Below are 16,130 nucleotides of genomic sequence, written 5' to 3'. Positions count from 1 at the left end.
ACCACCCCTAGAATGCGGTTCTCTGGCGACACCCTGCTACCGGGAGATAACCCTCCACACCAATTCCACTTGGGAGCAAGGCTTGAAGAAAGGGTCTCAACTCTTTATTTGCCTCATGGTGCTGGGAAACTCGAAAAAGGCCAACATAGTGCCTGCCTTTGCGATCGGTTCGAACCAGTCCACCCAACGGAAAAGCTGCCCCGCCTGACGGTCCGGCTGTTTGGTAATTTAAATTTTAATTAGTTTGATTGATGATGATACTCACGTTGATGGGAAAGTTTGCTCGTTTTTCCCGCCATCCGGACCGGCTTCGATACGGGAGCCCGGTTTTGGCTTGCTGCACCGGACTGGCCTTTCGCCTGCGTCCGATGGAAGGAGTGAGCTCTCGAGGGTCCTTGGTCCTTCGGCTTTCGCAACTCTGGCTGTGCGATGGGAGAGGTGAGCGAGTGAGCGAGCGTTTGCGCTGCTGATCGAGTGTTGGCCGGCAGTTTTGGGTGACGAACCCGGCCGCAATTCCGTAACACTTGTTACCGTTTGTTTTAACTCTGTGAAAGATGGGTGGTGTAGAAGGGCAGGCATGTAAAACATGGAAGCATTATTGTGGAAAACAAGAATGAAACACACATACACATCCACATCCACACACCAGCCTAGTGAAACTAGTTTTCAATTTTGTGGTAAAAAAAATTGAAAAAATCAGTGTCAGAACAGGGAAGTAAGTGAGCGTTGATGGGGAAATAAGGAGGATGAGCGAGTTAGGGGCTGTTTTCCGGGCGAGAAAAGAGCATTTTGTTCATCAAACAGACGACCAACTTTCTGCCACTCGGTCGACAACAATTCTGGTGGCGGTGAAATAACAATGTCCAGGAACGAATGCTCCGGAAGTTGGTCCTTTCCAGGGACGCTGACGGTTGGCTCTGTTTTTTTTTTTTCACCCTGCCCAACCATTGTCCATGCCCCGGTGGGACATGGCCGAGCGGTTGGTTACATGGCGTGAGCGAAGTGGAAATTGTAATTATTTAAATTGCGATTTGATTGCAGCATGCCCGGCTCGAGGTACGATGCTGGTTCGTTACATTAGCCTTCGAAGTTGCTTGAGGCGAATTGTGAACAGGCCACTGCCGGTATGTAGGTTGCACATGGCAGGAATTTTTCACCACCCTCCGTAAGTATGTTCCTTCCCGGAGTCCTTGTCATACGACTCCGTGCCTCTGGTCGACTAACATCGCTTCCAGCACCGTTAAACGCTTGAACGGGCCCTAATCAATTACGAGGCAGCGATTTTATTCCATCCGCTTTTCTTGTCTGTTATTTTTTGAAAGGCCGATTCCAACAACCCACGGAGCAGACATCTACGTGGCCATTGCAACATGCGTCGCGGTGCTTTCGTCAGCCCAATACGGATTATGGATTTCGAAATCAATTCGCCTGGGGTTCGGGCACGGGCTCGTTTTATGGTGCGTCTGTCATATAAATTTATCGCCGTTCGATGCACAATAAAACGTCACATCTTTATGAGTTGCCGTGGCTCCAGGGCAGAGTGTGGTTGATTGAAAAAAGTAGGGTAGACCTTAATAAACAACCCCCCTCTCTGGATGATTGAACCACGAAACATGCTCGTTGATGGAAAGCGTCCATAAGCTAGAAAATATGCAATTTCTTAAATATGCCTGTCACATGAAACCAGTGCTTTGCTGGAATGTTACGAGGTTTTATTCCGCTATCGGTGTTTATGTAGGGTAAAAATTACATCACATTCGGGCCAACGACAAGCAAGCACACATCGCTAATTAAAGGTAGTCGAGCGCAACAACGCTGCCATCAAGTTCAATTATCGATGCCAGTGAACATCAAACAAACAACGAATCGGAATTAATACGTTGTTTACTTTTGTGATTTAATCATTCGCCAGTGCCATGTAATTTTATGTGTGTTGTTCTAAAATGTGAAGTAGTTAATTAAACGTGGAATGAATTGAAATGAAGCAGCGCTTTTTTGTGTCCAGGGCGGCAACTAAGTGCATAGCAGGCGCCTAGTTGACACTTGCTAGAACTGAGTGTGAGTGCGGTTTTGTATAGCAGGCTGAAGTGGTTCCTCTTCAAGGGAAGCCTGGTTGGCAAAATGCAACCATAAGGTCTTTTATTTAAGGCACCCAGGCGTCATCGTCGGCTCCCGTGTCTCATTCCTCACACTCGAGGTAAGTACGTAGAGCAAGAGAAGATGGTATACTATTTCCCTACGAAAATAGAAGCCCACGTCTCTGTTATTCCGTTCCAACGTCCTCTGGGACTGCGGTGGTCTTTTTCCCGGCACTAATCTATTTGTGCATCTGACAAGTAGCCACCCAACAGCTGACCAGCAGACGCAGCTGCATTCGCACAATCCACCCGGGAACCGGAGGATCGGCTGGCATTGGAGCGTGTACGAATAAACTCAACCGTAACGTGGCTGTAATTTCCTCATCCACGTCAGCACGGCCGGACACGACCCGCATACGCACGCGGGACACGAGCCTAAGTGGCGTCCGCTGGAAAATCCTTTAATCTACCGTCGGGTTGCTTCGTCGGCGGCTTTGGTCGCTTCTCGCTTGCACACTCGCAGCCGGTTTGGGGGCGCTCTTTTTTTCTCTCTCTCTCTCTCTCTCTACATATCTCTCTGTTCATTTTCTTTCCTCCTCCGCGAACAATGTTTGTTCAACCCTACCTTTCGCCACGGTTGAGCTAAGCGAGGCGCTCAGGCGTGCCGAGGCAATTATTTAAATTATCCCACGGCCAGCCTGTGTGTGTGTGTGTGTATGTCAGCTTCCAACATCTCCGCAGGACACGATGTAACATTGTATTTGACGTCCATAATGGGTCTGTTAGTTGAGCAAGAAATATGAAGGAGAAAGAAACAACAACCATCCTACAGACGCCCAGGAAAGGAACGCATTCACCGGGAAACAGGTACATGTGTTTTGTGTTTTAGCACGAATAATTGAAAGAGCGTACGGGAAGGATTACTTAAACGAAATCAGAGCCCAGCAGAGCGGTAACAGGCAACGCAATGGCATCCAACCCAATGGTAAAGGAGCTACACGGCCATACATCACGCGGATTAGCATAACTTCAGGCGCAAGCCACCCCTTCCCAGGAGGGTTGTTGGGATTCGCTGGTTAGTTTCTAGATTACAACTACTTACGTTCGAGAGGCCACGTATGCCATCTCCGTCTGCAAACACCGTCTCGGGGTGGCCGTTTCTCGTACGGATGCGCAAAAACTTGCTCCTCGTTCCGGGCAGCATAAATCATGCTCGGCCCCAGTTTTTGGGTTTTCTTGGGTTACGTTTTTCCACTCGCCCTGTCTCACTCTCTCTCTCTCTCTTTCTCTCACTCTCTTGGGTCCGTGTTCTCGCGAGGGTGTATGAACGATAAAACAAACAAGCACAGGACAGGCAACACTGGCTGGGAGAAATGGCGGCGACACAACGTCCCGCCACGAGCTCGGAAAGCTTCCCTACCCGGGTCCGATTCCGCTGCGGTTGAAGTGCCAAACTAAAGCATAAAACATGACCACGCGATGTTTCACATTCCGTCACCGGGTAGCGGTTCCATCGCCGCAGTTCTCCGACAAGACAACAAGCATAACAGGCACGCGGTCGTGGGACGATTGGGAACCAAAGCAAAAAGGACACCACCAGCAAAGCAACAACCGCGTCAGTTAACGTCAGCCCTTTTCCAGCCGGGGGGGGCCTGGACAAGAAAAATGGGAGACACCGCGCGAATTCGCAACCATTGGCTCTGGATGGTTGGTAATGTAATTCGCTCGACAGCGTGTCACTTGTTTCTCTTCATTATCACGTGCTTGGGAGTCGGATCGGCAGCGCCCTCTTGCGGTCGTATTTAATGCGCACTCCATCGTACTGCTGCTGCTGCTGTTGCTGCTGCTGAAGGATTTATGTACCCTGGTGGTGCGTTCTTATGCGTAAGGGCTCACCCATCACTCAACCGGTCGACCGGGGTCCGGCTGGAAAATGCCACCCCCAGCTAGCCGTCACACGTACACGGGCCGACGCTGATCGACGGTGTCGCTGGTGGTGTGCGTGCTGGTGTCAGTCGTGTCCGGCTCGTTGCCTGGGTTCTCCACACTTCGCGGTACACTTCCACCCGAACTGGCTGTCGGCGACGGTGCGGTGGATGGGGAACGGGACGCTGGCCCTTCGCCATCCCCGATCCGTGGCGCGAGGTGGTTGTTGTTCAGCCGATTGTGCTCGTCCGGGTCCGCGATCGGCACCGTTTCCGTCGCCGATGGCTTACTTTGATTATTATTGCAGTTATCGTGATCGTTGCCGGTGGCACCGGCAGCAGCAATCACGCCAACGGCAGCTCCACTTGGGCCGGCTCGATTGGCCGGATGGTTATTTACGGTGCACTCGTCGCGGTGGAGAACCTGGCCGTTGTTGTTGTTGTTGATGCTGGTGCGGTTGGGGGCGTTTTTTGTGGTGGCTACGGTGAGCTTCGCCCTCGGTTGGCTGACGCTGTAGTTGATGTTGTAGCTGGTGCTGGGGTGGTTCGTGCTGTCTGTGGCTGTGCACGTGGTGGAGTTGGTTGACGAATGGGGAGGGGTTGTATCGCCCGGGCTGTGTCCATCTCGGGGGCCTTGTCATACCTTCTCGGTCGTGCCGCTGTTGCTGTTTGCCGTGGTCGTCGGTTGCGATGTGAAGCTAGCGGGAAGGAATGAGAGAGCAAAATTAAGCAAATAAAAAGTAAGCAAAGACCACCGAACCAACGGGTATCTGGGTTGCTGGTGTGCATGGTGGGAATTGTTTCACGAGATCAAAGGATCCCGGATGTCCTTCAGTGCGGGAAGGCTCACGGTGTTATGATTGAAATCACGTCACCCGGTAGTAAGCGCGTCGCTCAGCAGTCTGCAATCAAGTTCAAGAGTTGCCAAGGGACGGCAACGGCTACTGGTTATAAAGAGAATTTACTGCTTATAAAGCGCAAAATAAAACCATAATCCGTTGATGGAATTTTCCACCATCGTCAAGAACAGGAAGTATTGAAACGAAATTCGAAAGCGTTAAAAATTTTCCCTCACAACGAAGCACTGAAGGATGAATGTGAAGAAATAACGACGCAATCATGTAAGAATGCCAATTTATGGATTCATAGTGTGACGATGATTGAAATTATGCAGAATTTTAATACCATTTCTCAATCGCACCGTTCGAAAACATTCGTGTTTCGTACGAATTGGTTATTTGATTCGAGCTTCCCCGTGAGTAACGAGTTCAGAATATTCATGGCGACAGGTGCCAATTTGTGCACTGTTCGTGGAAACCGTCCCGTGGTAGGTGATTGTGGTGAAAGCAGCATTTGCAGCATGGTTCTGGTCTCGTTCAATGGTTCCATAGTTTTCATACTGTTCTTAGAGCGCACGATGGAGACGCCTGGTACGTTGTACGTAACTGCACATAAAAATGGTTATTTTATGGCTTTTTTTTGCACTTCAACAACAAACTTTATTGATTCTAGAGCGAAATAACGAGATCCATAGCGTTGGTGGCAGGGGAAGTGATTCGCAGTTCTGTTCGAAAATGTTTTCATAATTGCTGCGTATTGTGGTGACACTGATGGAGACGCCTGGTACTTTTCAATATACAAGTGGCAGCGTACGTGCTATTAACCACAATGGCAGGGTACAATTTTATATTTATGTAACGAGTGCGCAAGCACTGCGGAAAAACGCAAACGAATTCGAAAACCATGGTCGAATAGAAACGCAAACGGTTCGAGGCTAATTAAAACGTAGCAGAAATGATAGCTCACGAAAAATGCGACTTCTTGTTGGTCTTGGGAAATGATTATCGATCATCCTGCCGCCTGAGTAAACACCGGCCGCACCAGACATTGCTAATAATTTTCCAGTTATCACCGCCACTGGCCAAATCCGACCCGAAGGTAGCAAACAAAAATGTTAATCGCACCGATTTACTTTTTCATCGCCCAACACAAAACCGGCCCGGGAGAAAATCTGAACCCCAAAAACTTTGCGCTTTCATTTCATTCCCAGCCGGCCTGGGTTGCTGTTTGGATTGAAGCTTCCCCGCTCCTCGGGGAGCCCTCTCGTACGGATTCCCCTCTATATATCTCTGTTTCACCGTCCCCAGAACTTACCCGATCGAGTTGGCTGTTCCCGAGTAGCAACTGTTGGTACCGCTGTGTCCGTCCTCCGTGATGCCGCTGTGTTCCTTCACCGAATCGTCCTTCGGGTGCTTGTGCCGGTGCGAACCGCTACCACTGCCCCCTCCTATACCTCCCCCGCCTGCTCCACCACCGAAGGATTTACCAAGCGGGCTCTTCATGGTGAAGTAACCGCCCGGTTTCGGCTTCAGATGGCGATTGTTCATTTCCATGTGAACAATTTTCATGAATTCAATTTGAGCAGCGAGTTTCTGAATTTCTTCCTTTGGGGAAAACAACGTCCGCAATCCGGGGATCCCGGGTCAACCGACCGACCAAGGGATGCCGGTCGCCCGCAAAACGGGTTGACAGTGAAGTTATCCGGTGCGTTTATATGTGCGAGTGTGTGTGTGTGTGTGTTTGCAAGCCGGTGGAGGAAAAGAGGAGAAAAAAAGGGAAGAAAAAGAGTGAAGAGTTAAGTAGAGCGAAGTGTCGAAAATGCAAATGGTGCGCCTGGTTGTGGGATAAGCGAAGAAATCGCCAACCAGAAGCCTGCCCGGAGCCTCACGTACCTTCAGTTCTTCGTTCTCCTGGTACAGATCGGCAGTTTCCTCCGGTACCAGCCCGATACCGTTGAGCGAGAAGGACGCGGTGATGCCACGTTTCCGTGCCCGCTGGTCCCACTGGTCACCCTGGCCACGCAGGATCCGCAGGACCTTCGGACCGAAGACGAGCGCTATCGTAACCGAGGTGGAAAGCTGCGTTCGGATGAACCCGAGCAGGTATTTAATATCCGGCCCAGCCTGGGGGAAAATGAACAAGCTGAAAGGAAAGCGCACCGGGAGGGATTAATTTTTGCGTAGAAAACTGCAACCACCAGCAGGGGTTTTCGAGAGAGATGTTTGCGCAGTGCTTGCCGGTTTCGCCGCACGGCAGGGAAGGTCAATCAGGAGGCTTAAGTCCAGCCAAACCACTCATCCCAAACCGCCTGCTTCTGGCAGTGATGATGGTGGTGACAAAAAAGGACATCATGAATAACCTCCCTTCCTTACAAAAAAGGGACCAAAATTCACGCCCCCGGGTGGGAAAGCTAATCGATACTCACTGAAACGCCACCATGGTCGTGTTGACCAGTGCGATGTTGTAGATGGCGTACGAGATGAGCTTCGCCTCATTGTACAGCGATTCGGCGTTGCGCACGTTGTAGCAGACGCGTATTCCCCAGGCAAGGAACAGCACCTCACCGATGGCCAGGCTGTGGTCCCACCAGTTGTACGAGCACTGCTTGAATATCAATCCGTACTGGTCCTCGATCTGTCGGGGCAGGTGAAGGCGCAAAGAAAATGAGGCATGAATTTTGGATTAGTGTTTCTATTTCCAGCAGCACGGCGCTCTGGAGCCTGTGGACATTTTGTGGTTATGTTTCCTGTAACGGTAGACGACGAGCGGGTCCGGCTCTCACATGGATAAAATATTAATTAGCAGCAGGTACGCAATCGAATATAAAGTAAGCTATTTCACCTTTCATGATGGTTTGGCGTAGTAACATCAACAGATAAATGTGGCTTCTTCACGTTCACCGAAATGAGTAACCAACAGTCGTGCCTGGTTTCTGAGCTCACCCATTCACCCCTTCAACTGGTGGCGCCACGCTGCTATTAATGGCTTATCGCGCGAGCACCACCCAAATGTGATCGTGAAATCAAAAGAGGTCATTTCAAGTGGCCAACCAGAAGCCGTTAAGATACGGCCTCGAAACGGCCCTCCTACGGCCACGTTTATGAGCTTTCGGCATAACGGCGAAACGAAAGGCGACCTCACTTTGGATGGGAAAAACAAATTCAACCCCAAACACATCAACACCCATCACCAGCTCCAACAACGGGCGTTTGGCTTACCAGCTTCGGGAATCCGTCGGAATCGCTTCACTGGAACAAGTTTGGCGATAATGATTTTATGGCTGCCCGGAGGAGTAATTAAGCGGATTATTAAAAATGTATCGCCAGTCCCGAGACGTGTTTGCCAGCCGGCGAGGGCGTTGTTATGGGCGTTCGCTTTTCCAAGCCCGGACGGGTTACGGCCGGTTTAATTCCATCAATTCTACGGCCGAGTGTAGGCCAGCGAGCTTTCAAAACCGTGCTCTCCCTTGCACGAGAACAATAATAGCCTTACCGGAAGTTTCACTTTGCATGCCGGTGGCGTAAATTAGTGATTTTAACCCGCCCCCCGAGGGGCCCAACCCTGAGTGAGCGGGTAATCGGTCTCCAGCTGGTTGGGGAATTAAATTTCAATCGCACGGTAAACCGAAAATCCCACACGCCCGCTTACCTTCTCGGCGGTTGGTGGCGCCGACAGCGTCCAGGTGCCCAGGTAGATGAACATCACCAGCAGTATCGGGACCATCCACTGGAGCAGCTGCTTGTCGGTGAGCTTCACCTTGTGTGCCGATTTGACGCGGTACGTAAGCGAAACGCGCCAGGTCTTCATCAGCAGCGCCGTGTACGTCACGCAGAAGCCCATGTGGCGCGTCCACTTGGTCGCGATGCACGAGTAGGTGTCGAGGATGGGGAAGATGGCCGCCATCTCCAGGTACATGAAGGCACAACCGAGCAGCGTGATGGTGAGGAAGATCGGGCTGGCCACCTTGAACACTTTCACCTTCCGGTGCTGATACATGTACAGTGCGAGCACGACGGTAAACCCGGCGCACATGATGGAGAAGGTGAGCAGTGTTGTCCTGGATGATGGGAGAGTGAGAAAAGAAAATTCGGAAACCGTTAACAGGAAGCTACAGGCTGTCTCGCTCTCTCGTGTTGGCGGAAAATCTACTCCCAGGAGACGACGGCGAACCGCCGCTAAATTTGACGTTTGAAACGACCGACAGTTGACAGCTCAGCAAATGATCTTTGACGTCGAATGTCAAGCATCTCGCGGGTTGCTATGGGTTACCGTCACTTGAAAGGCAACATAAAGAAAGTGGCCTACCTGAAAGCCCAATTGTAGCTCGCCAAACAGGGTTGCGGACCGGTACAGGTGGCGCAACCGGGTGCACAGCGAACGCAAACGAACACGTCCTTGTAGTACGAGCTGATGTTGTCCCGGTACTCCTGGTACGCCACCTCCATGATGCTCCCGTTAAAGCCCTCGGGATGGCGGAACGAGTAGAAACCGTCCTTGCACCGGCACCAGTACGCACCACGTGTCCAACCGTTGACTACCGTCTGCAGGGCGTTACCAGTTGCTAACAAACCGCTACCGTTACCATTGGCACTACCATTCGGACTGGAGGTTAGTGAGGCCGCACTGATGACGCTGGTTACGACTGGTCGGTACTCGCAGCGCATGCTGTGGACGTGGCACTTGTGCGAACCATGGAACGCCTCGATCTGACGCAACTGTTCGTCCTCGCCGAGCTTGAGGTTACGCACGAACGGGTAGTACTGCCGCAGGTGCTGATTGTAGCTGAGGATCTCGAAGCGGTTCGGGTTGTTGCACTGATTCACCTGCAGATCGCTGATGTCGATGTCGATGCTAAGAAACCCGCGGATACTGTGTCGCGAAAGAAAGGAGAAGAACATCGCGGGTAATGTACCCCGGTCGATTGACAGACAATTTCAAAGGTTAATTACCCGTGCCGGCCCATCGGTGGGATTGCAACGCTGTACGACAGGATCCACTTTTTCTGGCCACACGAGTAGTACGGATATGTCCACCATCCGCGATATGCAATGTCCGGTGGAGGTGGTGTGAACTTGGGCGATCGTAAACCCGGTGAGGACGTCTCATCCTCAAACCTGCGTGGGTGGGAAAATGCATTTTGAGTGCGTTCCTTCGAACCCAGTGGTCCTTTGTTGGGCGTGCTACGTACCATGGATAAGTGGGATCGGGTTTGGTACCGATCGCAATACCCTCGGCTTCGATCCGAAGTGGTGCACCCATTCCGCCTGGTTCTTTATTCCACCAGACCGAGTTCGTGAGCAGCCCATCCGTCACGTTGATCGACAGGATACGGGCACTGGTGACGTACGCATCGGAGAGCAGCCCTTTTGCTAGCGCGTCCAGAAGACCTGCGGGCAAACCGTAATCACACAATCAAGACTCTTGACGTTTCGGCTAATGCTCAATTAACCGATGGCACACAAACAACCGGAATCACGCTGCTGCCTTGCGCCAGCACCAGCAGACCAAATTATTTAGTTTACGCAAGCAACGCAACCACCGAAACACTCCATTAGTGTGGGAGCATTACGGTGGGAATTAAATTGTTCCCGCTCGGCTGCTCGATTGCGTAGCTCTTCATCAGGGGTTCGGGACTCGCCGGGACTAATCATCGGGCCTAGGGCCTGTTTGCTATCTCAGCACGCTCAACAAGTTCCCGGAAGCGTCCTGTGGTCCTGCGGTGGCTCTCAAGACGCTTCCGCGAGCCGAACCCAATCGAGGTAATGTGTTTCCGTCCGTTCGTTCATCGAGTGCGTGTGCGAGAAACATCATTACGAGGTTTCACAGGCGCCTCTTTCGATTGGTAGCCCATCGCGCGAATAAACACCACTTTCGTCGAGGATTGCGTGGCTCACATCTGGGATTAGTATGGACGTTTGCGTGGAAATTTGTGCCCCCTTTTACAAACCGAAAATCAGCTCTTCGGTTAATTGAAGAATCGAACAGCGAACTTACCGTTGTGGCGTGAAACACCCACATCCTGCAGGACAACGGCAGCCAGATCGGCTTTCTGACGAGCGCCAGTGTAGCGTTCTGGGTTGAGCGTTACCTTGAGCGGTCGGTACAACTTCGTCAGACAGAGGGCACCCAGGTTTTCCGTCGCGATGTCGTGAATGGTTTGCAGCGAGTCCTCAATGGCCTCCTGAAAAATGGTGTGAGATGGAAAAAGGGGTTATCGTTTGTGTTTATTTGATATGCCCAGCACCGGTTGAAGTGTGCGACGTGGAGATCGTTGCCGGGAAACGTGACACCGTCCCGCTGGGTGGAGATTTACACCGTGAACCTGTTCGCGACCCGTGCACAAGGAGAGTTGAACGTTACGCTTGGGAATTTTCACAAACCAACCGAACAATTTGCCCGATGGCGCATAACCGAACGAGCGAGAAAGGACGCTGGCGTCATATGGCGCTTGATCACGTTGACACGGTCTGAAAGGTGATAGTTTAAAATTCATAACCCGTCCTTTTTGTCAACCGGTTGACTGCTCGGTGGGATATTTCTCCAAAAAGAAAGCGAAATAATCCTCTCCCGTCGTGAAAACGGGGTGGCCACCCTCGATCCCAGGTAGGGTAAGTGATTGTTTTCCCACCCAGCCCCACCCCGGACGGAATGCCGTGTAGCGTGGAAAATGAAGCAAGGATCGTTGACTTCGGGAGGGTAAGATGAGCTCTAAAAATGAGAAAAAAAAAGACCCTCATTCTCAAGTAGGAAAGCTCTCGAAAGTTGGCCACCTGCAGGTGAAGTAAAACCGGGACGAACCGTCTGTCTCAAATCAGTTTCCCCAGGGTTTGTTTATTCAGCATGGTCCCGTGGGTCGTGCGGTTACCAGTCCCACCGGTGCGGCCTATGATGATGCATTAGTAGTTTGACAGCATCTGACATCTTCGTTCTCTTTCAATCTCTCTCTCTCTCACACACACTATGTGATTCGTGTCAGCCGTTCAGGATTAAATGCCCACCAGCCGGTGAATGGCGAAAGGCTTGTCATTCCGGACGCTCCGGGACGTCTCCTTTGCTTGGATTGGATGTCACCAACCCAACACACACAAACACTCATATACACACGCAAACATTGCTTGAGATTAACCTCATCCTTCAACGTGGCTTCCGAGATTTCTGCCTGATTTATTCAGCGGACATGGGGTGGCCTCCCAACTTCCACCAGGCGCCTCCATCGGTCTTGTCATCGCTTGTTTCGTTCTTTTTTTTTGTATTTCGCTTTCTTCTCTCGCCTGGTCCGGAGCCGGGCGTCACTTCCCTCGAGGCACGTTTATTGAAATGCCCCGTGGGAATGCTGATTTTCTCATCTCCCACAACCACCCCTCCCAATCTCCCCCATCCCCTTTTCCCCATCCCCTTCCATGGGTGGCACACTTTTGCCGCACAGAAACTAATCAACGCGTCGAATGAAATATTAATCGAGTTCTGTGTGCGGAGACGCCGCTATAAAGCGCGAAGGGCCGCGGAGAAAAGGGACACCCCATCACGACTCCCTCCCCACCGCCACCAGCGTTACATATCCTTTTCTGATCCGATGCTTTTTTTTTTGCTTTTTCTTGTCTTTTCCTCCGCATCCAGGAGAGCACGCGCTGTGCGGAAAGTGGCACAAATATCTTGCCTCCCGGGCGCAAGGCATCGATTAGCATCCGTTTCGGATGCCTCTCACCGTCCGTTCGCCGTTAGGGAAACCTGGCTGCCTGGCGCTGTGGGCTAATAAAGCACGAGATTGCGCCCGGCTAGGGGGTCGACTGGTAGGAATGTAGTGGGCGAGATTTCATCTTCGCGCGTCTTAAAGCGGATGCGGTTAACGATCGTCATCCGGTGGTTGACGAGGCTCGGTGCGAGAAGGCTTCCCTCCTTACCCGGGGCATATGTGCCCGTGTGTGTGTGCGCTAATTTCCGTACGTGCCCTCAAACGTGGGTGCTAACTAGCGATGGAAGGATGCTGACAAAACGGAAACGATTTCCGTGCCGACTGCAGAAAACAAACTCCGCGTGTCACGTGTGGCGCGGAAATTCCTTCCCTTGATTCCCTTCGAGACGAGCTGCAAGGATATCCGCAGGATGCTTTCCAGCACCGGCATCGTTGGCTGGGAGGGTAAAAAAAAAACCCGTGTGTTTGCCGACAGTTTCGCATTCGTTTCGTGCTGCTCGGGAGGGGTTTGAATATTTAATGCAGTCAATTCCGGATCCAGACCGGTTCGCAAAAAGGCTCCCAACACACGGTGGTGGCGTACGGGAAGCGCACAACGGTCCGTCGTATAACCGCTGATGCTCGCAACCGGTCGAGACAGAGTCCTTTGATGTGCCACGGTTTGTGTGCGAGTGATTTGGGCGCTCGTCCCATGGGGAGGGCGCTTGTTCCTGTTGGCTGGAATTGTGTCTGTTGGGGAGCTTTGTTTTTTTCTTTTGGAGTTCCTTTTTCGGTAGAAGATCGCTGTGGTGGATCGTAAATTGAAATGACTTTTTATTAAAGCGCTTCTCCCGCCATTAGGGAAGCGCATATCATTACGAGTGTTTACGGCGTACCGCGGGAACGATGTTAGGCCGTTTTGTCACGGGTTGCGAGCTGCGATTAATTTATGTGCGCTTTTATTTTACACCATCCGTCATGGTGGTGTTTCGTGCGGGAGGAAATAATATGCCACTTGAATTACCTGCACGGAGGGCGAACGGGGAATTGATGAAACTTTTTACGCGAAACCTTTTCTCCTGGCGGCGGCGGTGGCGGCGTACGATTGATTGGAATAATTTACGAAATGACTGCACTTTGACAAAACGGATAACGCAGATAATCTGCGCCTTTCGAACTGTTCCAGCGAGCAGATGTCAATGGAGTTATGGAAACGAAAACACGAAAGATTGAATTAAGGCGACAGACTCAGGCATCAGTACAACACAGCCAAGTTCAGGAGACCAGTAAAGCTTTCTCTTTAAAGAGGTGCGCTTTCGAGGAAAAGACAAAAGCATTCATCTTTAGCTACCGTCACGTTACGTGCGCGTTAAAAGCGCTGTTTCGAGGTGAGAAACCGCCGCGGCAGCACTGCGAAACGCCACGTGAGTGAGAACGCAAACGAACCAGCCACGCCTTTCGCCGGAATTGGGTGAATTGGATGAAAATTTTAATTAAATCAACACTATGGTTTCCGCTCGCAACCGTGCGCGTTTTCTGTGCCCGAAAGCTGTCGAAATGGAAGTGCCTAATGGGGTTTGGTGCCACGCTGACACGTTCGGTCGAGCGTTCCTGAAGAAAGGAACCTCGTCGGTGAACTTTCTCCGGGATGTGGGAGCCAATCTGCGTCAAGATCGGTGATGACGTGACGTGAAAGTTGCACCCAGTCTCGAGATCGGCTCGTGTAAAACCCTGTTTTGCTTGCCAAAGAAGCACCAGGAAGCTTTACCGTTGCATTAGCGTGTATGATCGATTCGGCTTTAATTCGGTTCGGAATAATTCAGGACAGTGGGCCGCCATGATTGATGATGACTTACCTCGGTCGATGTGATGGTGTGCCGCTCGGTGTAGATGGGTGGTGGCGCCCCGCCCAGCACCCCGTCCTGTCCGCCACCCTCATCGTCGATGCCGCTACTTCCACCGTTTGTTTTTGAACCACTTGGCGGGACAGAGGCGGCGCACCAGCTCTGTGCTAACAAATTCAATATAATGACGGTTCTCCATCTCCAGGCTATGGCTAACCAGGGCCATAACGCAATTTTATGCATCGCGCTGAGTCACGGGACCTATCGAAGAAGAGAGAGAGAGATAGAGAAAGATTATGGAAAAATGAACAAAAACAAATAGGAAAAATCAGATGTAGAGCATAAGATAGGTAGACAAACACGGGTCGAATGGAATTTGCCCGTCTTCCTTGAGCGTTTTGTGTAACGCAATTTGAACCGCGTTCAGCGTTTCCGGCGTCGATCGACATCGGGGTGGGTTTCGATGCAGCGAAGTGCAGTGAAAAGTGCATTAGCAATGCGATTGCGCGACTCGATGAAGCGGAAACACCAGCACATGCCACCAGCGAGTGCCTCGGAAAATGGCGCTTCGCAGGTGTGCGGATGGAAAATGGCACACGAACGAGATCCGAACGCCAGAACGATTAGCCGCACCAGCGATGGTCATCCGAGTGGACGGTTTTTGCCCACCATTCGGTTCACTAGCCGCGTACCTGACCGGATGCGGATGTAGAAATTCTGCGCTCCACTCACCGAGGTTGGTTAACGGTAGAGAAAAGCAAAACGAAAACACACTCACACACACACACACTGACACGAAGGAAGCCGGTTGCTGCCAGTATCGATAGGACTTCCGTCCGGAGGCGCTCGTCCTCGTACTAATCAGTGTGGCAAATAAATTAAATTTTCCCACCACCCTTCGGACGGGGTTGGAATGCTGCCGGCGAAGATTGCGAACCGGCCGAGATTGATGGTCCCAAGAAGCGCCCGACCAAACGGATGGAGCTACGAAACGTGACAAAATGGCCGTGAAAGTGTTCCCACCCGTGCGCCGGCGTTATAGTTAGCATTCCTGTCGTCGAGCACACGCTCAGGTATCCGGTGGACGGATTGCTTACGTTTGCTGTTTCGTTTTCATTAGGATTTCCGCACGATGTGCAACACTACGCAGAGTACAACTCGTTCGGGGCGTGCAGAAGGTTGTTTAATTATCCAAATTGTTTTAAGCGACGGAGTAACGCCGGAGTGCGCGTAACTTGAATCGAATTAGGCGGCATTTTTATGCGGACCGCTACTTGAGCGCTGTGATGGAGCGAATTGATGTCGCGCTGGTTGTGAACTGAATGAGCACTTGCGAGCATTTCGTTACACATGTGGTCGTTTGCCGGTGGTAGGGTTCTGCAATTTCACGTATTTGATTGAACAGCTTGTTAATGTAGCATTAGTACGATTGGCCGATTGAACAGCTTGAATGAAAAGAGCGGGGTTGAAATTCCTTCCCCGTAATGTTAGCCTAGTATGAAGACAACACCCGCAAGAAGAAGAGGTATAAAAACGTTTGCGTTTAGCCTGAGTACGATTTGATTTGGAAGTTGATTTAGCCACTCGGTTCTTCGCACCACTCCGAGATGAAACTGTTGTGCTTCGTTCTGGCCATCCTGCTCTGCACGGCCGCAATCACAGAAGCCGCTATCTCAGTCTACGTGAGTATTGCGGCAAACTTTGTACTGTCCGCCCGTTTAATTCAAGGAAATCAATCGTATACACCGCCGGGCTAATTTCACAATTTTAG

The 16,130-nt window shown here is 51.3% G+C and overlaps 1 protein-coding gene across 1 annotated transcript; it reads right to left on the bottom strand.

Moving 5' to 3' along the window:
• Nucleotides 1-4,640: 4,640 nt before the first annotated feature.
• On the bottom strand, nt 4,641-14,602 carry LOC128725567 (probable G-protein coupled receptor CG31760). The gene is made up of 10 exons (XM_053819321.1): nt 14,372-14,602; nt 10,838-11,024; nt 10,032-10,230; nt 9,793-9,957; nt 9,149-9,712; nt 8,492-8,900; nt 7,269-7,477; nt 6,736-6,985; nt 6,158-6,447; nt 4,641-4,701 (listed from the first exon to the last, which is right to left on the bottom strand). Exons 1-10 carry the CDS (start codon nt 14,600-14,602, stop codon nt 4,641-4,643), a joined length of 2,565 nt encoding a protein of 854 aa, XP_053675296.1.
• Nucleotides 14,603-16,130: the final 1,528 nt, after the last annotated feature.

This window comes from Anopheles nili, chromosome 3 (assembly GCF_943737925.1).
Source record: "Anopheles nili chromosome 3, idAnoNiliSN_F5_01, whole genome shotgun sequence".
Classification (NCBI taxonomy): domain Eukaryota; kingdom Metazoa; phylum Arthropoda; class Insecta; order Diptera; family Culicidae; genus Anopheles; species Anopheles nili.
This window is presented reverse-complemented; position numbering and strand designations above follow the sequence as displayed.